The following is a 22,965-nucleotide window of genomic DNA, read 5'->3' on the forward strand; positions in this document are numbered from 1 at the left end:
ACTTCCGAAACTTCGGCCTACTCAGAGCTTGGAGAAGTTACTTTTTTGAACTACAACTCCCATCAGCCCTAGGCAACATGGCCACTGGATTAGGCTGATGGGAGCTGTAGTTCAAAAAAGTAACTTTTCCAAGCTCTGGCCTACTTCTCTTCCTTCCCCCCCTTTTTGAACTCTCCCCCTTGTTCCCATGCATACCTGTGTGCTGTATTTATCCAGACAGAGCACTCCTGCCTTTTAAAATGCCGGCTAGCTTTTTATTGTATATTTATTTGAACTCTATCTTTCTTTTTATTTGTATTTTTGTCCTGTTTAATCACAAGACTGAATTGTATGTGGGACAAAAACTGTCTCAGTAATAATAATAATAATAATAATAAAAATAAAAAATCATTAGGCATATAATAAATGGCTTAAGGCTGATTTTTTTTTTTTGGCAGAGATGAGGTGAGAAGTAGGGTCCTTGCAGCTCCTCCTCTCAGTCCCCCAGCTCTCAAACTCATGTTCTGTGAGAAAGAGAGAGATTCCCAGTCCCAGAGAGAGATAGACTGTTGACAATCTCTGCTAATTGTCATGGCCCCGTCAGAGGACTCCTCAGATGAGGACGACTCGGGAGTAACAGCAGCAGACCCAGGAGCAGCAGGAGACACGGAGGAGCCTCCTGAGAATCCAGCTCCTTCTGCCCCTCAGCTGCAGAGCACCCCAGGGACAGCAGAGGCCCTGCAGCCAGACACAGACAGTGAACAGGATACTCCCCCCTCACCTGCAGAAAGTAGACAGCAGAAGGTCAGGCAGAAGAGAGGCAGGCCTGTCTCCTTAAGGCCCAAACGCTGAGGGCTCACACCTGCTGTCCATCCTGCTCTTTATAAGGCACACCTTGGCTGCAGCTTGTTGCTGACTGCAATGTCAGGCGTGGCTTGTGTAGACCTAGTTTCCCTGCAGCATCTCTTTGACTGACCTCCTTGGCAATTGATCCCGGACCTCCACTGACCTCGCTTCTGGACTTCTGACTTGGCAAGTACACTTCGGATAGGCCTGGCAGATTTACAACCCGACTGCTGGCTAAGGACTTTCCTTCCCTGCCAAAGACCCAGGAATTTCCAGCCCCCCCTGACACTGCTGATGCAGTGTAGAGCTGACACTAATATCTATACAAATGTACATAACATGCATCACCTGAACTCACATGATCTAGAGTTACCTTAGATCTTGCAAGATTTGCAAATGAGAAGCAATAGGGTTTTATATTAGTTCTGATTGTCTATTGGGCTATCATAAGTTATATGTTTTTTTCATTTTCTATGGCAAAAACTCCAACTTCAGTGGAATTTATGTGATGTGTTTTAATCATTTGAATTTGGCTAATGAATGCTTTATTCTTTCATCAGAACTTTAGCAGTAGTACTAAAATATTAATAAAAAAAAGGGAAAGAAAAAATACTTTACATACATCATTCAGCTGTATTGCTAATTATAGATATAGATATAAAAGATAAACGGCATTTTGTCAAAAGTATTTTTGTCTACATTTTATACCTCATCTTTGGTTTTCCAAGCTTGGCATGGAATGCTTCTCATACAGAATTAATTTGAAATGCTGCATATTTATTATCATAATCATTATATTCAAAATAAAAATATATGTACCGCCTTCAAGTTGATTCCAACTTATGGTGACCCTATGAATAGGGTTTTCATGAGGCTGAGAGGCAGTGACTGGCCCAAGGTCACCCAGTGAGCTTCATGGCTATGTGGGGATTTGAACCCTAGTCTCATTTTGTTCTCACAACAACCCTGTGAGATAGTAGGTTAGACTGGCCCAGGCAGGGTTATTCAGTGAGCAAAAATGATGCAAATAGGATCTCTTTTAATTGTGTTATTGACCTGCTTACTTCCACTCTGACTGGGGCATCTTGCAGCATGGGGAAGAGATGGGGGCACATCACAGCTGAAGTTCACCCATATAGGAGCATTATCTCTTGTTTATTACAGAGACGCCTGTTGCAGGTTTTGCTGCTGAGAGCAGCAGTCAGTTAGTGCGGCCACTTGAGTCACAGCTTGTTGATCCTGAGGAGGCAAAACTAGAAAGTGAGGTTCAGAAAGGAGGCCCTGTGCAGGAGGAGGAGGAGGGCATGAAGCAGTGCCAGTTGCCCACAGCCACATCTGCAGAACAGCAAGTACCATGGTTTGGCTTTGAGAAAGCTTGTACACTTGTGAGCCAGAGTGGGAAAAATGTTGTACGATGCAATTACTGCCTTCCAAGGATCAAAAATCTGAGATCAGCTGTTTCCTCCTCATCCAATGTGAAGAAACATTTTGAGGTAAGCCTTTGTCATGCTGGTCCTCAAAGAGTGTCCATTGTCTATTTATGTTTAAATTGTGAAGTTCCTCTTCCATTTTTTCTTGGATTCATGCTTTGTTCTTCTTCCTCAGAGGGCACACCCTGAGAAGCTGAGAGCAATTGAAGAAGCAATAAAGGCAAGGAGACGTGGCCTTCCTGAACCAATGCATGACACCCCTCCTCCCAAAATGCTGAAGCAGCAGCAGACAACCCTTGAGAGGTGGGGATCTGGCAGGGAGCCTGTCACCCAGAGCAATCTCGACAGGAGAATCATTGATTTCATTGTAGAGGAGACATTACCACTTCAGACTGTGGACAAACCATCATTCATTAATCTGGTTCGCATTGGACTCCCCAAAGATCTCACCATCATATGTGCCAAGACTCTGAGAGACAGAATTGAGAAGAGAGCATGCCACATGAGAGAAACTCTTGCAAACCGAATGGGTGCTGTGGCATATATAGCAACCACTGCAGATTGTTGGACCAATGGCAAGAAGAGTTACTTTGGGGTAACAGCCCACTGGATCAACCCAACTACCCTGAAACGTGAGGTCGGGGCCTTGGCTTGTAAGCGTCTGAAGGGGCGCCATACATACAATGTCCTTTCAAAAGCACTGCATGATGTACATGTGCAGTACAGGATCCACAACAAAGTTATGTGTACTACTACAGACAATGGCTCCAACTTTGTGAAAGCGTTCAGAGTTTTCATGGCCAAAGAACCAGTGGAAGCTGCAGGCACCAGTGACGATGATGGTGATAACCAGGAGGAGGAGGAGGCTGAGGTGGAGTTTGTGCCTATCTGTGAGATCCTGGACACAGGACCTGAGGCAGAGGAAGAAGCTGCAGACTCAGGAGAGGATTTTGTTTTACCACCACACCAGAGATGTGCTAGCCACACCCTCAACCTTGTGGCAACACAAGACATAGAGGCCATGCTTTCTGACTCCTCCAAAAGTAGTCTTCTTGGTCCTTTCAAGAAACAGTTTCGTTCCTTGATGGGAAAGTGCAGCAAGTTGTGGTCCAAGCAGAACCAGTCAGCCCAGATTGCTGAGTATATCCGTGTGCAATGTGGTGTGTATCTGAAGGTACCGAATATGACCAGGTGGAATTCCACCTTTGATGCGTTGAAGCAACTACATGAGCTCCTGTCAACTGTGCCACTAAAAATGCATGCCATAATGGACTGCTGCTCCTTGTCCAGGATCACAGCTGCTGAGATTGAAGTGGTACAGGAATACACAGAGATTATGGAGCCACTAGCCCAGTCCCTAGATATCCTGCAACGGGAGAACGGCATGTTCATGGGGTATTTGCTACCAACGCTCTGCAATCTGGACCGCAAGTTAGAAGGACTGGAAAACAAACCTGAGAGGTACACATACTGTTTTCAGCTGCTGAGAGGTGTGCGCGAAGCCCTAAGAAAGCGGTTTGCAGCTATCTGGGAGGACAAGAGGCTTCTTCTGGCAGCCTGCCTACACCCTCACTTCAAACTAGATTGGCTGGAATCGTGTCAGGCTGCCACCCATACCAACAAGTAAGAACATTAGGGAAGCCCTTTGGGTGGATTACTCCAAGGGAAATGTTGTCTCAAGGGAGGCATCAGAGGGCTTAAGGTGGTAGGCAGGGGCTGGTCCTTTTCTTCCCGGGGCTCCTCATCACAACCTTGGGTTGCTGCAGGTAATCCTTAAGGGTCTGCTGTGCTGCCCCATGAGTGTGGTGACTTGGTCACCTTCCTACCTTCCCTGTCATCATCCACAGGCTCAGGCTGGACCCTGAACCAGGGGACATGACAAGCATCAGGAAATGAAGAGCAGATGATGGTTTCCTAACATATATGTGTTAACATATCCTCTCTCTTTCTTAGATACACAATGGAAGCCTTGTTGAAAGCTGAAATAAAGATGGGTGTACTTAATGAGGACAGTGATCAGTCTTCAGATAAAGACCAGGAAGGAGATGACTTAGCAGATGACTTCTTTAACTTTCTGCCCCAGGGCAAGAAGTCAGCAGTGGACACTGCTGAGGAGGAACTGGTGAGGTACCTGAGGTCTCCCAGCAGGGAAGTGTCATCACTCCATGGCTTTCCACGTGTGCTGCGGTGTTTTTTGCAGCACAACACAGGCATGCCTTCAAGCACCGCAGTAGAACGCCTGTTCAGTACTGGTGGCAACGTAATGACTGTAAAAAGACATTCCTTGTCTGACATGCTCTTTGAGCATCTTGTTCTTTTGAGACATAACAGAAACATATTATGTGTATTTTATTGTGCTGCATTTACTGCAACTGATTTGTACGTCGCCTAGAGTGGCCATTGGCCAGATAGGCGACACATAAATTAAATTATTATTATTATTATAAAAGCATTTCAAGTGTAAAATTTGATTTCAAGAGTTGGGGTATCTTCATTGCTTGGGGGGATGTGAGATTCTGTTATGCCATTATGTTAATCTTATGGATAAAATTTTTTATTCTACTACCCCCTGTGTGTGTGTGTTTATTTTTAATATTGTTTTAGGCTTCTTAGATGTGCAGCAGCCAAGGCCAGCACCCTGCAGGAGTTTTTTTTAAAAAGTAACTGAAATGTAATTGTAGTGATTACTTTTGAGAAAAAGTAAAGTAATCAGTTACTTTCAGAGCAATTGTAATTGTAACGGTAATTACTACTTTTTTGGGCCAAGCAATTGTAACTGTAATTTATTACTTTTTAAAAGTAATCTTCCAAGCTCTGAGGATTCTTTAGGGGAAGTCATGTGCTTTAAATGCGAATTGGATGTGCTTTAAACGTATTGTGTGGATCTACTTAATAAATTTTGCCTGCATGTAATTTTTTTTTTTAATGGAAATGAGCTATAAAGTTTACTGGGTGACCATGGGCTACTCACCATTTCTCAGCCTAATCTCCCCCTCAGAATGAAAACAACAGAGGGGAACCATGACCACCTCAAGTAAGAAGGGCACACTTAAAATGTGGAGGAAATAATATACAGCCATAGTGTGAAATCTGATACTTACCAGGACATAGTATGAAGAAATATTTATATAAGCATGGCTGTCAAAGATATTTATTATTTACACAACCTGTAAAGATATTTATAGTGCAATCCTACATGTTTACTTAGAAGCAAGTCTCAATGTATTCAATGGGGCTTACTCAATCAGGGAAGCATACACAGAACTGCAACCTCAAATGATAAAGAACATCACTCACCCCACCCAAAATTCAGAATCATGACTCTTTAAGCTGTTTTGCAACTGTTTATACTTGTTATTATGGTTATTGGATTTTAAAGGGATTTATTTTTTATTGTGAACTGCCTTGGTTTCCAGTCAGCAAGCGTACCTCACAGGGTTGTTGGAAAGATTTCATATACACACTGGAGATGTAAAAATACATACACCCCATATAATAATTTATTGTCAAAACACGTTGGTCATTGCAGAACATTTAAAAAAACCATCAGCATTAGTTTCCTACAGAATAAAAGCAGTGATACCTAAGTAAGCCCTGCCTAATTGCTTTAAAAAATAGGATTGGAGGGGGAGAGAAAGATTTACAACACAGACAATTCTTTGCTTGTTCACTCAAAAGTCCCATTATTTACAGCACAATCCTAAGGATGTCTACTCAAAAGTAAGTCCTATTGAATTTAATGGGGTTTTCTCCAGGTATGTGGGATTAGCATTGCAGCTTTACTCCCAGAAAAGCGAATATAGGATTAAAGCTTCATACGGTAGGGCCCCACTTTCCGGCGCTTTGCTTCTTGGTGCTTCGCTAATGTGGTGGTTTTGAATTGTATCCATGTTCCATATGTTCGGTGCTTGTTCCGTTTTTGTAGTGATTTTGCGATATGACATGAAGAGCTTGGAAAAGAGAGATGCTGTTCCTTTTTTAAACTACAGTTGGGCTGATGGGAGTTGTAGTTCAAAAAAGAAACATTTCCAAGCCCTGACGACATGCTCAGCAGTTTTGTCCAAGAAGGGCGTCTGGCGCCATTTGATTGTCAAGGGAGGCGGCGGAGGGTGAGCGAGCGCGTGAGCAAACAGGCAGGGAGGAGAGCGAGTGGGAAAGGGGGGACGAGCGAGGGAGGTGGAGGAGGGTGAGCGAGTGCATAAACAGGCAGGAGGGAGGGTGAGTGGGCAAGGGGGGGATGAGTGAGGGAGGTGGCGGAGAGCTCGTGAGCGAACAGGCAGGGGGGAGGGCGAGTGGGCAAGGGGGGACGAGTGAGGGAGGTGGTGGAGGGCGAGTGAGTGCACGAACAGGCAGGGGGAAGGGCGAGCAGGCAAGGGGGGGATGAGTGAGGGAGGCGGCAGAGGGTGAACGCGCAAACAGGCAGGGGGGAGGGCAAGCAGGCAAGGGGGGAGGGCAAGCAGGCAAGGGGCAGGCAGGTCCCTCCCTGTGATCCACGATAGGGAGGCTGCCGTGGAAGGGGAGCACTACTCCCCCACCATAATGAGGGCGACTGAGCGAGCGAGCGAGCGGGAGCGGGTGATGCACGGAAAAGCGGAACATCAATCAGCTGTTGCATGGGGAGCTTCAGGAGCCAAGTGCTATCAGCTGGAGCTCCCCGCACTACAGCTGATTGATGTTCCACTTTTCGGCAGTTTTTGCTTTTCAGCGGGGGTCTGGTTCCTAACCTGCTGTATAAGTGGGGCCCTACTGTATTGGGAAGGTTTTCAAAACACTGCCCCCTTCAACAGCCCAGGAAAATTTAAACTTGTTTGACTTCTGCACACAAGAGAGAAAGAGACTGAAAGCTATGTACTTACTCAATTTATGAGATTTTCAGATAAGCAGGAAGAAAAAAACGTTTTCTGACCTTGCAATGGAGTCTAGGTACTACCTTGTCAATTAGAACCCTGAGGTCACTTATTGGCTACAAACCTGAAAGGGCAAGGTTAGAGCAGGCAGCTACGAACTCATTTTACAGAAGTTGGGGGGGGTGGGCTGACATTTTGGTGTATATCTCTTGAACCAGACCACCTAGAAACTTGATTTTTTTTAAAAAAAACAAAAGCTGAAAGTGTTGAGATTAAGGTGACTCACCTGGAGATGCAGAGGGGACCCCAAATTCTGGAGTCTCCAGGTGAAAACCAGAGAGCTGGCAACCCTATCTCTCCTATGAAGATGGTAATGTGATGGGGAAAGCTGCACCTGTTGAATTCCTGTCTACAAGATGCCTGTTAAAAGAACAAGAGCCCTGCCATCATCCAGGCACTAGGTGGGCGGGATGGGGTTTGAGAGCCAAACATATGACGAGATTGCTGCATCAGGCCGGTGGCCCACCTAGATCAACATCCTGTTCTCACAGTGGCCAACCAGATGTCTGCGGGAAGCCTGCAAGCAGGACGTAGAGGAAGAGCAAGGGCACTATATCACTCTTCACCCCACCCATCGCGGTGTCCAACAACTGGTATTCGGAAAGCATACTGCCTCTGACTCTGGAGGGCAGAAGATGGCCACCGTAGTTAGCATCCTTTAATACCCTTTCCTCCATGAACAACGTAGCACGGCCCCCCTTTCTCAGCCTTGGAAGGCGGGGCGGCGGGAGGGGAGGAGTCCGGCTCCGCCAAGAAGGACAGGGCTGCAACGCCCGGCCGTCTCCGGGGTGGGGTGCGGCCGTCTCCGGGGTGGGGTGGGCCCGTCTGGCTTTCGCTCGACCGAGACTGAATGTCGGAGGGATTCTGGTGCTTGAGAAGCAGCAGGAGCAGCGGTAAGTCAAGAGGCTTGTCTGGTACGGGAGCCAGCGAGCGCCCGTCTTATCCTGGGCTTTTGGGAAGGTGGGCGTTGGGATTCCGGGGGAGGGGGAAAGGTGTGTTCCTCCCCCCCTTCCACGTGTGCTGGTGGGATGGTGCTTTGCGAGGTGTACGAGAGGGAGGTACCCGGCAGAATGGGTACCACTGTGACGCAGGAGACCTCCCAGGCAGGCAGACGCCGCCACAGCTGTCCACGCCCCGACGCAAGACGGGGCTGCAGTCCGCTTCGACTGTGGTTTTCGCGTTCTTCCAATCTGTGTGTGTGTGTGTGTGTGTGTGTGTGTGTGTGTGTGTGTGAGAGAGAGAGAGAGAGAGAGAGAAGCGGGTTGTTGCTGTTGAGCTCTCTGCCCATGCTCGTGGAATTTCTCCAGGGTCACCCCCCCCCATAAAGGGCTTTTTTCTCGGCCTTTTGTGCCCTCTGAGGACACCCTCTAATCAATCACGTGGCCAGTAATCGCCTCGCCGCGGGCTGGCTGGCGTGACTCTCGGTTGCCAGGTGGCGGGGCTCCTCCTGTGTTTTTAAACTGCTTGCTGTAGAAGCTTTTCCTGTCACCACTTTATCAGGCCTAAAAAACAGAGCCTGTAGCTGTGCAAGGAGGCCTTAGATTAAGAACGAAGCAGGCCGAAGTTGGTTCCTGGTTCCCGCTGCCTTATTCTGTCTATACAATTTCCAGAGAGGTGTAACAGCAAAAGCAAGCAAGGGTCCTGCGGCATCTTAACAGTTAACACATTCATTATGGCATAAGCTTTCACAGACTACTAGAGTCCATTCTACACAGAGATGTATGAGCTACTTGAAAGCGGAACTGAAGTTATATTCCCCTGCTCCCCAAAATAATGTATGACCTCTTGTCATACATCTCTATGACCAGGATCCTCCTCTTTGCATTCTCCCCAACTTATTCCAATGTTATCGTGCCACGTGCTTTTAACATATTACAGTGTAACACCCCCAGGCTGCACAAGAATAAGGAACTGGATATTTTTTCACTCCCAGGTAATCTTGGGCGACCACGGATGACACACCTTTGCCACTGGGAGATTGTCCCCTACAAGTCATCGGTGAATTGTGTCCAGCCCCGTGATTCTTTTTGGGACAGTTCACTCTCAAACATGCTATCCCATGCCAGTAATTACCAAAACACACAAATTTTCTAATTATTGTAATTTCTCTTGGGCAGTTATGATCGTTAAAGGAGAAAAAATCCAGAAAGCAATATTGGGTGGTTTATGTTCTGCAACTTTCTGTTGGTGGTCAGTGGACCATAAATAATTTATATTCATTCAGGTTATACATGAATAAATGAATAAGAATCTTGAGCCACCCCAAATGACACACCCACACCAATGCGTGCCCATGTTAGCAGTAATTAAGGAATTCTGGGTTAACAGCCCTCGGTATAATTTGGGCCATCTCAAGTGACATTGAGAGGCCTCCCCATTTTCTCCAGGCCAAAGCTGTGTTTTGTGCTAATAGCTCTTGCGTGATGACACACACAACCTTTTTAAAATTAATTTTTTTTACAGAGCACACAAAAAATGGAACTGGGGGGGTTGTAATCCCAAACCTGCATTGAGCCACCCCAAATCATTCTCCTCTGCTTCCTGGATACTGTTTCTTCCCTGTCACTCGATGCCTTAGCATCTTTGTTTTTCCACAGATCTGTAGCAATGCCCTTTCCCCCACATCAACTATTCTTTCCTTGCCAGTATATAAACACATAAGGCACTGGAGGTTTTAAACCCGGAAATCAGGTTCAGACCCCCCCCCCTCTGCACACCCATCATACACACCCATCACCAGAGTACTGTCTCCAATGAGATGACCTGGATTCATTCCTCACCCCAAATTTCATTTTTATGCAAGAAATTCTCAAACATGATGCTCGCACAGTGATTATATTGTTTTCCAATATGCTACAAATAAGGAACTGGATGTTTTGTACTCCAAAACAAACTCGGGGCTACCACCCCCCCCGTTATATGTGACCATAACCAGGAAAGTGTCTCCTTGAAGATGCTGCAGCATAATCTTTCCCCCAAAATGATGTGATTTAGATCTATTGATGTGCATGTTGCTTTCAGGTCAACTGGCATGGGAGCAAGGAAACGGTCTACCAGCTATCCATGATGGCTCAGTGGTAGTTTCAGTGTTGTAGTTCTGGGGGGATTGTAACCAGCCGAAACATCTTAGAGCTCCATCTCTGTATTGGTGAAAATGACTGTATAAGTCTGGACAAAACCATCACTCCAATCTGTGGAGGCTAGTCCATTAGGGCAAAAGGGCCACCGCCCCACCGTTCTCAGTCTACCCTCAGCCACCCCCAGCTACCTGCCTGCCTTACAGCCAGTCCAGGGTTGGGTTTTCTGTTAGCTGCTGCTATCATCATCATCAATAATACTAATAGATTTATATCCTGCCCTTCCTCCCAGTAGGAGCCCAGGGCAGCAAACAGAAGCGCTAAAAACACTGTAAAACATAATAAAAACAAACTTTAAAATGTATTAAAACAAAACATCCTTAAAAACTTATTAAAACAAAAAATCTTTTTAAAAAACGTTTAAAACATATTAAAAAGCAATTCCAATGCAGATGCAGACTGGGATAAAGTCTCTACTTAAAAGTAGCTTCCTCCTCTTTAGTCTCCATGTTGCCTTTGTAGTACTCATTAGGAGGGAGGAGGGGGAGAAAACGAACATTAGTCGACTCTGCCTATCATTGGCCCTGGTTCTAATACTCTTGGTCACCCTTCCTTCTGCCCTACCAGTTCCAGTGGGCACCAGTCAACTCTGCCCAGTTTGGGCACATATATCTTAGTTTAAACTGAGATCTGAATGAGCTTTGTGCCTGCATGTACTGTTCATTCCGTCTTTCCTTCTTGGCATACTGCAATAAGCAAAACGAAAAACCCTTCAATTAACCACAGGTTCCTTTTCCATCTGAACCAAAACTAAGGTTACCAGGTTCAGAACAAGGAAGGATTTTTTGATGTTGGCTTATTCTGAACCATAACGAGTTCCATAATTCAGATATAACAGGAAACTATGTCAACAGAAGACTTTGAGGGTTAATCTCAGCATGCGAAGGACAGAAAGGGTGGTGCATATGGGCACAACGTTTGTTCATAAATTGGCTTACAAAGTCAAAATGCATGCATTCAAACTGGGCTATTCTGTCAGACGTGCCAGGACTTTATCTGACTCACCTGGACAGCTATGGTATGATGGTCAGGAGATGTCATAATGTACTGTCTTGGTCTCCAAGATGACTTAGAGGGGATAGGCAAATGAACTCAACTTTTTGGGCTTGTGAATACTAGTACTAAGACCCAGTTTTGTGGCTGGTAAGGTATCCACACAATAACACAAAGGGGAATCTGGTGGAGGATTGAGGGCTTCCTCTGAAGTGAACAACATGGGTGGGAGCGGCTCATTCCAAGTGCAAATATTTCTTGCATAAATATTTTTAGCGCAGTTCTGAATGCCTAGTCGCAGTGCTTGATCAGACTGTTGGTCTAAGGGTAGAAGGGGAGTACAGACTATCCATTTTATTCATTCACTTCATTCAGTTTATCAGCCACCCAATAACAGTTTGTACAAAGTAAAAACAAAAATCACAACACAAATTTAAAAAGTAGCAAATAAAAAATCCTACAGAATAAAAATCAAATTACTTTAAAATAAAGATCAAGAAATTAAAACACTGCAATAATGACCAATCAGAATGTAGAAAAAAAAATCACAGAGATCAGTATTTGTGCTAAAACTGCAGAATAGTTTAAAGTATTTGAAGTCTTTATACCTGCCCTGTGAGTTTAAACCCCTGTGAGGTTAAAAGGGTGGCTTCCAATCTTAAGTCAGTAAATCAATAAAACAGCATTGTAAAATCACAAAATAAATAACCAATAAAACAGAGGAAACAGTGATAAAAGGCAGTGAAAAAGCAATGGAGCAATAAACCATTCCCAATCATTAGGGCGTTATTCTTAAAAGTGACTTGCAGAAAAACAAAACTCTGAGCCAGACACAATTTTGGGACTTCCCATAAGGGCCAATCTGCTGCTGGAACATGCTTTAGCTGGTGCTTACTTTTCAGATATCCTCCCCACTTCCTTGTTCTTAGAGAGCCAGTGTGGCACAGTGGTTAAGGTGTTGGACTACGACCTGGGAGACCAGGGTTCAGATCCCCACCCAGCCATGAAGCTCCCTGGGTGACCTTGGGCCAGTCACTGCCGCTCAGCCTCAGAGGGAGGCAATGGTAAACCCCCTCTGAATACCGCTTACCATGAAAAACCTATTCACAGAGTCGGATCGACTTGAAGGCAGACCATTTCCATTTTCCCTTATTCTTAAGTGTTGATCATAGAATGTTAGAGTTGGAAGGGGCCTTGTAGGCCATCAAGTCCAACCCCCTGCTCACAGCAGGAAATCCACAGCTAGAGCATCTCCCGCAGATAGCTGTCCAGCCTCTGCTTGAAGACATCCAGCGAAGGGGATCCCACTACCTCCCTAGGCAGTCGGTTCCATTGCCGAACTGCCCTTACTGTCAAGAAGTTCCTTCTAATGTCCAATCTGAATCTACGCTCCTGCAACTTAAAACCATTAGACCTAGTCCTACCCTCTGGGGCAGCAGAGAACAAATCTGTACCCTCCTCTATGTGACAGCCCTTCAGGTACTTAAAGAGTGTAATCATGTCACCCCTCAGCCTTCTCTTCACCAGACTGAACATGCCAAGTTCCTTCAACCTTTCCTCATAAGACTTGTTCTCCATACCAGCTATCATCCTTGTCGCCCTCTTCTGAATCCGCTCTAACTTGTCTATATCTTTCTTAAAATGAGGTGCCCAGAACTGAACGCAGTATTCCAGATGAGGCCTGACCAATGCAGAATATAGTGGGACTATTACTTCCCTTGACCTGGAAACTATAGCTCTGTTTATGCAGCCCAAAACCGCGTTTGCCTTTTTTGCCGCAGCATCACACTGCTGGGTCATGATCTGGGGCATCACATACTAATCTGTGCTACATAACAACAAAACTTTGGATAGAAGTCGGTGCTGGTGCATCTTGAAGGGCACAGATTGAGAAGATATGATTTGGTGTATTCCAAAGCTCATTTTGGGGTGCAAAGCAAAAATTTCTTATTCGTGGGTATACTAACAGTGGAACAAGTGGCATGGAGGACAGCCTTGGAGTGAGTAGCACAAATTCAAAGCTTGAGTCAGACCCAATAGTAGAGGACTGTATCCTATAGGCGGGGATGTATGATTGTGGGGTGAGGGAGGACTTAGCTATGGGTGCAAGTATTCTGGCTCCATGTGTTGGGAAACAAACAATATAAGTGGATTGAACGTAATGCTAGGATCTGTCAAGAGACTATCTCCTGGTGGTGGAATGTTTGGTTTGGGATAACTGAAACCTTAATTCTGAGGGTTTTACTTTTAAAAAAAAATCCAAATTCATACATAAGGATAAGAAAGGTATGTAACTCACCCCTTTTAAGAAATCCCTAAACACACAGTAAACCATTATAGCCCTGATCATCTTAGTGCTTGAAAACATGATGCTGCCACAAGGATTTAGAAATATATTTTCCAGCTTTGCTTTCTATCCACCCATTCCTTTGAACAGACCCAACCTCGTGCCCTCCAGCTATTTTTGGAGTACAGCTTCCAGCCAGCATGACCAGACGTTAGGGTTGATGTGAACTGTAGTCCAGCAATATCTGGAAGGCAACAGGTTGGGGGAGCCTTGTTCTCATAGTATAGTATGCCTCGTGTTGAAGCACATCAGTGACCCCCTGCTAGATTAGATAAGACCACAGGGACTACTCCCACCCAACAAACTTCACCTCTTGAGCTCTGCTGTGTGCATACAAACTGTCCTGGTGCTTGTTTTGAAAGATTTCTTTCCAAACATTCCTCTGTAATGCTGAAGGATGAAACGGGAATCTGTCTGTGTGGCAACAGCACACCATACACTGTATGTTGTCAGTGCAGGTAAAGTGCATTGGAGATGTTTCCAATGAGTACTGACCTGATCTGCAATGGAAAACTAGTACAGATGCATCTCAGGTTTGTCTCAAATTCCCTGTGGGACTTTGAGCAGTCACATGAGCTTTCTGGGCCTTGGAACTCTGCCCATGCATATAATATATAGGTAGTAATAATAATCTCCTGTTGTCTAATAGTTAGGAGAGTAAGGCTCAAATACAGTATTAATGGTCCCAGTTCAAAATCTGCACAAAAGGGATAGAGATAGTAGTGGAAAATTTAGTAAGGATCACAGAAGAGCAGCCAGACTGGATCAAGTAAGATGCAGGCTCCAGGGATAATGCAAAGCTGTGTTTGGTCTAGCTCAGCACTTCTCTGTTATGTGGATTATAGGCAGGGCCATCTCAGTAAGAGTGATGTGCTCTGGTTATGTAGTGGCCTGGGACAAAAGGCTGTCTGCAACCATGTTTAAGCTAATCTGATTTCTGCTATGAAGGGGGAGAGGAGAGCCTTTTAAGTAGAGGTGGAGTCTATTGGTTAATGTAAAAGGGTAAGGCAGAAAGGAAGCTGATGTGCTGTGGATTCTATACCCACAATTGTTATTGTTTATATCCTGCCCTTCCTTCCAAAGGAGCAAAACAATTTAACCGCGACAAAAAGAAAAACATTCTAAAAACAGTTTAAGAACATTCTAAAACACAATTACAGTTTCAAAATATTCTTTTATCCAGTGATCTCCCAGTTACCAGGAACAGACCCTTTCAGCCGTCAGATGCCTGGGGTAAACCACTAACGATGGGAGTCAAATCGCTTGGGGTGTCAAAATTACTGGCTTCTCTCCCTGATCTTGTCAGGGCTATTCTTTCTGGCAAATCAGATAGACCAAGGGATGAGGTTAGGGCAACTGGCCATCATCTTTGGGGGAAAAGTGGTACCTAGTTACAATATATTGTTTGTTGCAAATAGCTCCAGTCTTATGCAGGTTAACTCTGAAGTAAGCCCCACTGCATCCAGTGATGTGAATGTGCAGCCTAAATATATACATATAAATATATAAAGCACCTTTGTTTGGTCTTTCAGATATTCAACTGCAATATATTTTGCATTCCCTTTCACTCCATTAAAAGGGGGGCAGAGAGAGAGTAGGTATTTGAAGATGAAAAAAAAATTATGCCATAAATGTACATATTGAGTTTCATTATACTATCTATTACACAGTGTTATGTGGCTTTGCAGGGCCTCTTGAAAACAGGTGTGGGAGAAAGAGAAAATGTTGTCTCTTTTATTCCAATATCACTCTCAAGTTCTGCATAGTATGTTGTGTTTATATTATTGTACATTTGTGCTTTGATTATAAATGGGTATGGGGATTGAGTTGGAATTTGGACTAGAAAACATAGAAGGTTATCCTGAACATGCATACCAACTTTCATTACAATATTTCAGGATAACAACACAGTTAGTGCTTTACAAACCAGCTATGCAAATGGATAAGACCACAAGCATTACTTCGCCTGGCCAATTAAGTTGTCACATTTATTATTATTAAGCACCATCAATGTACATCGTGCTTTGTCAAAATGATATAAGCAAAAAGGAGCTTACAGTCTAAATTTCAACAGTGTAGGAGAAATGAATGAAAAGGGATAGCAGCAATGAATATGAATTTTACAAATAAATTGAAAGATGGCATATAAATACCCTCAGTAAATCAGTGATGTCAGCTGATGCAGTTCCACACACTTAGGCTTCATTTTTGTTGTAGATGGGGAAAGGGGGATGAAACCAAAAACTCCCCCCCCTTCAGCTTTGGAGAAGAGCCCCACACAGATGGCCTGTGAGTGGAAGTGTTCATACTGGGCAATTAGAGACAGATTTCTTACATTTGGAGCAGCTGCTAGCTCTTGTTTATGCTCTTGCTTAGGATCCCTTCGCACACTACTTTATAAATAGTTGCCTGGTTATAGAGTTGACCGATAGACTTGCTGTATCTCAGCTTCCTTTCCCATAACATATGTCTCTTTTTTCATAGTGTTTACAAGTTTTGATTTTTATGTCTTCTATATTTCAGTTGTTCACTTTCTTATTTGTTGGAAGCCACCCCAAGAACTTTCTGTTATGGGGTGGCATACAACTGAGGCAAATCAGGTATGGGGAGCCTGTTGCCTTTCAGGTGTTGGACTCCCATCAGCCCCAGCCAGCCAGCATGTCCAGTAGTTGGGAATGATGGGAGTTGTAGTCTAGCATCATCTAGAGGGCCACAGGTTCCCTTTCCCTGCCATAATAAATGCATGCATAAAAAGAAATGTTTTTTTCTAGAAAACCGATTGGTCCCAACTTTTGGACACATGCTTCTATGGGGTCAATGTAATGAAACAATGATGGGTACTTGCCCACCTCCTGAGTGATGGATCCAATAGGCAGTGTGGTGCTTTCCAAGTGAAAACACCAGAGAGAGACTTTAAATCGTTCATGTCTGGATTGGAGAGAGGGAGAGTTTGTTACACTTGAGGCTTGGAGGCATGTGGTTTATAACTCGCCATTTTTGTTTCTCAGCATGCTCATCCTGTGCTTGCAAATGTCTCCATACCAAAAAGGGGACCAGATGTTTCCCAAATAGGTTTGAGGGAAGGGCAGGCAACAGAATGAATGGGTTGCTAGGCTAGAGCCAAGGTGAGATGTGAGGAACAGCAGGCAGAGAGCAAGCTTGTGAGAGAAGGTGGGGCAAGAGCCAATGTGGTGCCCTCCAGATATTGTGGACTACAGCTCCCACTATCCCAGAGCTTTGGTCATGCTGGCTAGAGCTAATGGCAATAGGAGTCCAATGACATCTGAAGGGCATCCCATTCTTTCTAACTATTTGCTCCTAGAAACATAAAGTTACAGACTTTCATCTTTTCACCCAGATGCTTGTCCTGCGGCTTCCTTTAGTATGGTTAATTATTTGGTATTGCTGGGCAACGGGTGCCACGTCATCAGCTCTTGTGGAAGAGAAATTGTCAGGCCCTAGTGGCTGAATCACAAAATGCCCAGTCCCATTCCAGCAACACTTTCTTGCTTCCAGCCAACCCATGCTTGTAAGTTAACAATAGCACTTCCTTTATTTTTTAAGTGTTCACTTCAGTAAATTATCTCAGTAATCTTTACATTAGCCCTGTTAGGTAGATCAGTATTATTCCCATATTTTTAGAAGGGGAGAAAGTTGAGGCAGAGGGAGTGATGGGTTTTCTCTTAAAGCCACCTACCGAATTCTTGGCAGAGGCAACATTTGAGCTGGGTTACCCTTGCTCACAGCTTGATTTCTTCACCACTGAGCTTCCAGATACTATCAGAGTAGTATCCAGCTCTTAACTCTCTTTGATTGGTGTGTCATGGATCTTCCAACCCTTCCTGAGGATTTCATCCTTAACCTTCCGCAGGTAATTAAGATGGCTGTTCGGAATGTGTTGGTGACTGGCTGCTCCTCCGGCATTGGGCTGGCCCTGGCCCTGCGTCTTGCCAGAGATGAGCTGAAGCGATTCCAAGGTGAGGGGCTGCCTGCAGCAAGAAAAGTGTTGGAGGGGGGATGTAGCTCATTAGAAGAAGCAGAGCTGTGATCCAATTCTTCATTTCTGAGTCTACTACTACATTTAGTCCTTACCAGGCTTTGTACCCAGAGGAGTTTTCCACTTTCTGAGATAAGGTTTAGGAGCCCCAGAGGCAACTGCAGTTTAAACACGCCAAACTTTGGCACTGGTATAACCATTGTTAGAGCTCTAATTAATGGGGGAGGGGTACTTTGTGATCTGACAGTGGGTCAGCAATATTGGCTCTGCCTACTGACTCACTTCCACATGTGCCCCAAGGTCTCTGACCCTCACCACCCCATTGAGAACAATACTATAGCTTTGGCAGAGCCTTCCCTTTCCAGAACACCTCAGTTGTTTGCTTCCAGGCACAGACAAGCACTTCTTAGCAACTCACAGCCCTTTGAAGAGCGGCCAGCCACATGCCTGATGGCCTGCAGCAAGTAAGGATCTTTTCCAGGTAACTAGCCTGGGAAGCTGTGCAAGATACAATTTCTTTCTTTCTTTCTTTCTTTCTTTCTTTCTTTCTTTCTTTCTTTCTTTCTTTCTTTCTTTCTTTCTTTCTTTCTTCCTTGCTTCCTTGCTTCCTTGCTTCCTTGCTTCCTTGCTTCCTTGCTTTCTTTCTTTCTTTCTTTCTTTCTTTCTTTCTTTCTTTCTTTCTTTTTGTGGGCCGCGAGTGATTAAAACAGATACATGCATGTAGGTGGTCTAGTAAAGTAAAACTTAATTGCAAAGCTGGATTAAAGAACCTTTGCCTGTAAAGGAGAAAGTTCTAGCCTGGTATCCTCCCTGACAAGTTAGTTTCCGATATGAAGTGAGGCTCTGTGCTTGTGCATGTGTGCAGGCTTCCTTTTCTGTTTTTTTGTTTGTGGAGGAGCATTTAAGCATTCAATCCCCCACCTGCAAACTGAAGGGGAACATGCACCTCAGTGCCATTAACCACATGGGTGTGTCCAGCCCTTTGACCTTGAATCCTACAGTTGATGTTTAGTATCTTGAACCTCTTTGCTTTTGAGTGTTGGTAGCCTTCTTTCCCAGCAGAAGAGTGTCTCGGAGTACTTACTCCAGTTGGCAAGTGCCACCTGCCCAGCTCTGCAGCCTTCAGTATTTCTGAAGAGGGACCCCTGGTCCCAGACAGACCTTCTATAGCTTGAGATCAGTGCGGTCATGTCACTGGTGACTTTTGCCCTCCCGCTCTCCCTCCCCATCTCTTTAGTTATTGCCACCATGAGGAATTTGGAGAAGAGTCAAGCACTAGAAAAGCAAGCAGGGCCTGTGCTGGAGAAGACTCTTGAAATCAAGCAGCTGGACGTGACCAGTGAGGAGTCAATTCGGTGCTGCGTGGACAGCATTCCCCAGCGCAGGGTGGATGTGCTCGGTAGGAAAACACTTAATTATTTATTTTATTTATTAAATTTATATCCCGCCCTTCCTCCCAGAAGGAGCCCAGGGTGGCAAACAAAAACAGTTTAAAAAAAAGCACATTTTAAAAACAAAAGATATTAAAACAAAACATCTTTAAAACATTTTACAACGATAAAAAATAACACCTTTAAAAACATCTTAAAAAGCAATTCCAGCACAGATGCAGACTGGGATAAGGTTTCTACTTATAACGCTTGTTGAAAGAGGAAGGTCTTCAGTAGGCACTGAAAAGACAACAGACGTAGTGCCTGTCTAATATTTAAGGAGAGGGAATTCCAAAGTGTTGATGCTACTTCCACTAGAGCCTCAATATGGTTTCTAGAACTCAAACTTTCTTTTGAAAGAATTCAATCCTTAGAGCTATATTGGGTACACCTAAATGTGTTCCCATTGCTGCCCTTACTTTGGAAGCCAGTCTTAGTTCATTAAGTAGCTTGGAAAGCTTATTCATTATTAGCTCCACTTTTGCTCCTTTTTCTCCTTCAGGCTTCTGGCACATCAGGTGCTGGCTAACTCCCTCAGTCTTTGTGGAAAAGTGAGTTAATGGAGAAAAATTGTGCTGTCACTGGAAGTACTGCAAGCTAAATCTTTGAGTAAACAGAGAATAAAAGATATTGGTATGTGAGAACGACGTGCATTAGCTAGTGGACCATGTATGCCATGCAGAGCTTGGAAGATGACTTTTAAAAAGTAATAAATTACAGTTACATGGCTCCAAAAAGTAGTATTTGCCGTTACAATTGCTCTGAAAATAACTGATTACTACTTTTTCTCAAAAGTAATCACTACAGTTACATGTCAGTTACTTTTTTTAAAAAAGTCCACAAGGTGCTGGCCTTGGCTGCTGCACATCTAAGTAGTCTAAAACAACATCAAAAATAAACACACACATACAGAGGTAGTAGAATAATTCTTTTTATCCATAAGATAGCAATGGTGGTCTCTCCACTGGTAAGGGTGGTGGGGAGGGAGGCTGAGGCTACTACTCAGATCTTTGCATGTCAAACCAAGTGCAACCCCCCCACTCAGCCAGCCAGCATAATCTCTCTCACTTAACCACCTCCCAGACCCTGCCCTGCCACCAACTAAGGGACACTCACTCAAGTAAACATTTTCCCCTGAGATGCAAAAAAGTTAAAATACTGCAAATGCAGCACAGTAGCCAGAGAGGGTGGTGGAGGCCACTTTGTGTGCCAAGTGCAAACACACACACACACACACACACACGATGTCATCTTTCACCTCCACAGTTCTTTATCTCCATTCTGCTACTGCCTCCTTCTCCTCCTTTATCCATGTTCTTGCCCTCTGGCTCCTTTTCCCTTCCCCTCCATTCTTCAGCACCACCATCCATTTTTTAAAACAATTGTTTTCTCCACTCCACCCCGTCTCACTCTCCACCTCCTCCCTTGTCGCCTCCTACCCACCCACAGACCATGATGATAATGAAAGTTAAAGAGGAAAGCACAAAAGCAGGACTACAGCTGAACGTCAAGAAGACTAAAATAATGACAACAAAAGATTTATGTAACTTTAAAGTTGACAATGAGGACTTTGAACTTGTCAAGGATTACCAATACCTCGGCACAGTCATTAACCAAAATGGAGACAATAGTCAAGAAATTAGAAGGCTAGGACTGGCGAGGGCAGCTATGAGAGAACTAGAAAAGGTCCTCAAATGCAAAGATTTATCACTGAACACTAAAGTCAGGATCATTCAGACCATGGTATTCCCGATCTCTGTGAATGAATGAGAAAGTTGGACAGTGAAAAAAGGGGATAAGAGAAAAATCAACTCATTTGAAATGTGGTGTTGGAGGAGAACTTTGCGGATAACATGGACTGCAAAAAAGACAAATAATTGGGTGTCAGAACAAATTAAACCAGAACTGTCACTAGAAGCTAAAATGATGAAACTGAGGTTATCATACTTTGGACACATCATGAGAAGACATGATTCATTAGAAAAGACAATAATGCTGGGAAAAACAGAAGGGAGTAGAAAAAGAGGAAGGCCAAACTTAGTTTTTACCTCGGGAACCAACTTTACACTAGTCAAGGTAACAGACGAAGTACTGAGTATTTAAATGGTAGCAGGCTTTGATTGCATCTTCATTGGCTCCCTCTATATATAGCAAAATTAGTTCTGAGCATCCACCACAAGCTGTTCCTCTTATTCATTGGGAGAAAGTTGGTTTGCAAAAGCATTCAAATGTTCATCGAGATCGACTCTGATGTTGAAAGTGGCACCGTAAGATGCTTTGGCAAACACAGAATCATGTTAGAATGTCAACTGGTATCAGCAATTGACAAAGACAGATCGAGCTGGAAAGCCTTTTGCAAGCAAGCAGTGTTTTAAAAAGCTATAACAATGTGGATGCTTTTGGAGTCTTAAAGAACATTTTAAATGCCTTTCCTGCATTTTGTCTTCTGAGTCTATTTATTATTTTCTGTTATAAATTTGCTTGGAGGTGTCTTTTCCTTCTTCACTGAGTATTATGAAAGGACACTTGCAAATAATTTAGGGGAAATTTAGGGGGAAATTTAATTTTCATTACCCTGATCTCTCCACCTGAGTCCTGAGCATCTTACAATACAAGTTATAATTCAGCATTAAATAATATATATACACAGATGTTATGATCTAAAAATTAAAGTACCAACTAAAACATCAAATCCCTCCAAAACAACATCTGTACATGAGTCAATTATGGTGCTAGTGAAATACCAGCAAGATCAAATTATGACTACTGGAGATGGACTAATTCTAGGGTAGGGTCACTACAGAAAAGATTCTGCAGTGGGTGCCCCTTTGACCTAACAAAAGGGGCTGGAGGCCCATCTTTTCACTAGTTCCATTGCTATTTAGGGGAGACATTTGCAAGAGATGATTCTTGGTGCGTGCATACCCTTCAGGATTTTGCAGGTAGAAATAGGGATGCACTTGCAACATATATCTGCTCATACCTGTTCTCAGAGGCAACAAGCCCAACTGCACACTGCTCATGTGGCGCATGAGGCATTCTATTTCAGAGCCCTCGCCAGGAGGAGATGGAGGAATCATTATCTAAAGAATGGTCAGGATCAGGGACTCACTCACATGCCAAGAATGATCAGGCAGCCAGTTTTGACTCCATAAACCAGGGGTAGCTAACGTGCCTTCCAGATTTTGCTGGACAACAGGGCCCATCATCCCTGTGCATTGACCACATTGGCTGGGGGTGATGGGAGCTATAATCAAACAACATCTGGAGGAAACTACATTGGCTTCCTTGCCATAAACATTCAGTTGCTTTTTGGAAGCTGTTGGGTCAACAGATTCATGGACCAGCTCTTTTCTCCTGCTGCCTCCTGAACAACTCATCTGATGCTTAGCTCTCAGCCCTCTGACTCTCTGATGCTGCTGGTCAGTATCTACCTGCCAGTTTTTCACAAAACCTTTACTAGCTCAGCTAGACCGCTCCCTTATCAGAAGACCAAAAATCTAGCATCACGTGTCAGGCTCCAACTTAGGTCACCCTAGTTTATGTCCACGTGAGAATCATAGCCACATTGGATCTACAGTCTCCATAGTAATCAAGCAACCACAGACATCCTTTTTCTTCATAATACAAACTCTTCATTTACCAGTAAGAACAGTCAGATAATGGACTGCATGCCTTTTTCATTATTGAATCTTAACGATTCTGGTCTCAGTCACTTTTTTTTAGTATTTTTATAATGATCTCTTGATGCCATTCTTAAAAAAAAAAATCTCTACTGCGTCTCCAAGCTGCCTTTCCAGGTGGGTTTTCCCAAGCTCCCATAGCTCTCATTTGAATCAGGTTTTTACAGTTACATCTGTGCAAACATGGAAAACAAATACAACATAATGGCAATGAAA

General features: G+C 44.1%; 1 protein-coding gene across 4 annotated transcripts in view; it reads left to right on the forward strand.

Annotated features, from left to right (window-relative positions):
• The first annotated feature begins 7,660 nt into the window (after positions 1–7,660).
• Positions 7,661–22,965, forward strand: part of LOC133390601 (retinol dehydrogenase 8-like) — a 38,601-nt gene continuing 23,296 nt past the window's right edge. The window contains exons 1-3 of one of the 4 annotated variants that reach the window (XM_061639531.1): positions 7,662–8,055; positions 17,511–17,616; positions 18,874–19,035. In XM_061639531.1, coding sequence (XP_061495515.1) covers positions 17,520–17,616; positions 18,874–19,035 — 259 coding nt within the window. In that variant the 5' untranslated portion in view covers positions 7,662–8,055; positions 17,511–17,519. Of the gene's footprint in view, positions 8,056–17,510; positions 17,617–18,873; positions 19,036–22,965 lie in introns of all 4 variants that reach the window. The other 3 variants (XM_061639541.1, XM_061639551.1, XM_061639560.1) reach the window with 3 other exon arrangements.

The sequence above is a fragment of the Rhineura floridana genome, chromosome 1 (assembly GCF_030035675.1).
Source record: "Rhineura floridana isolate rRhiFlo1 chromosome 1, rRhiFlo1.hap2, whole genome shotgun sequence".
Taxonomy (NCBI): Eukaryota; Metazoa; Chordata; class Lepidosauria; order Squamata; family Rhineuridae; genus Rhineura; species Rhineura floridana.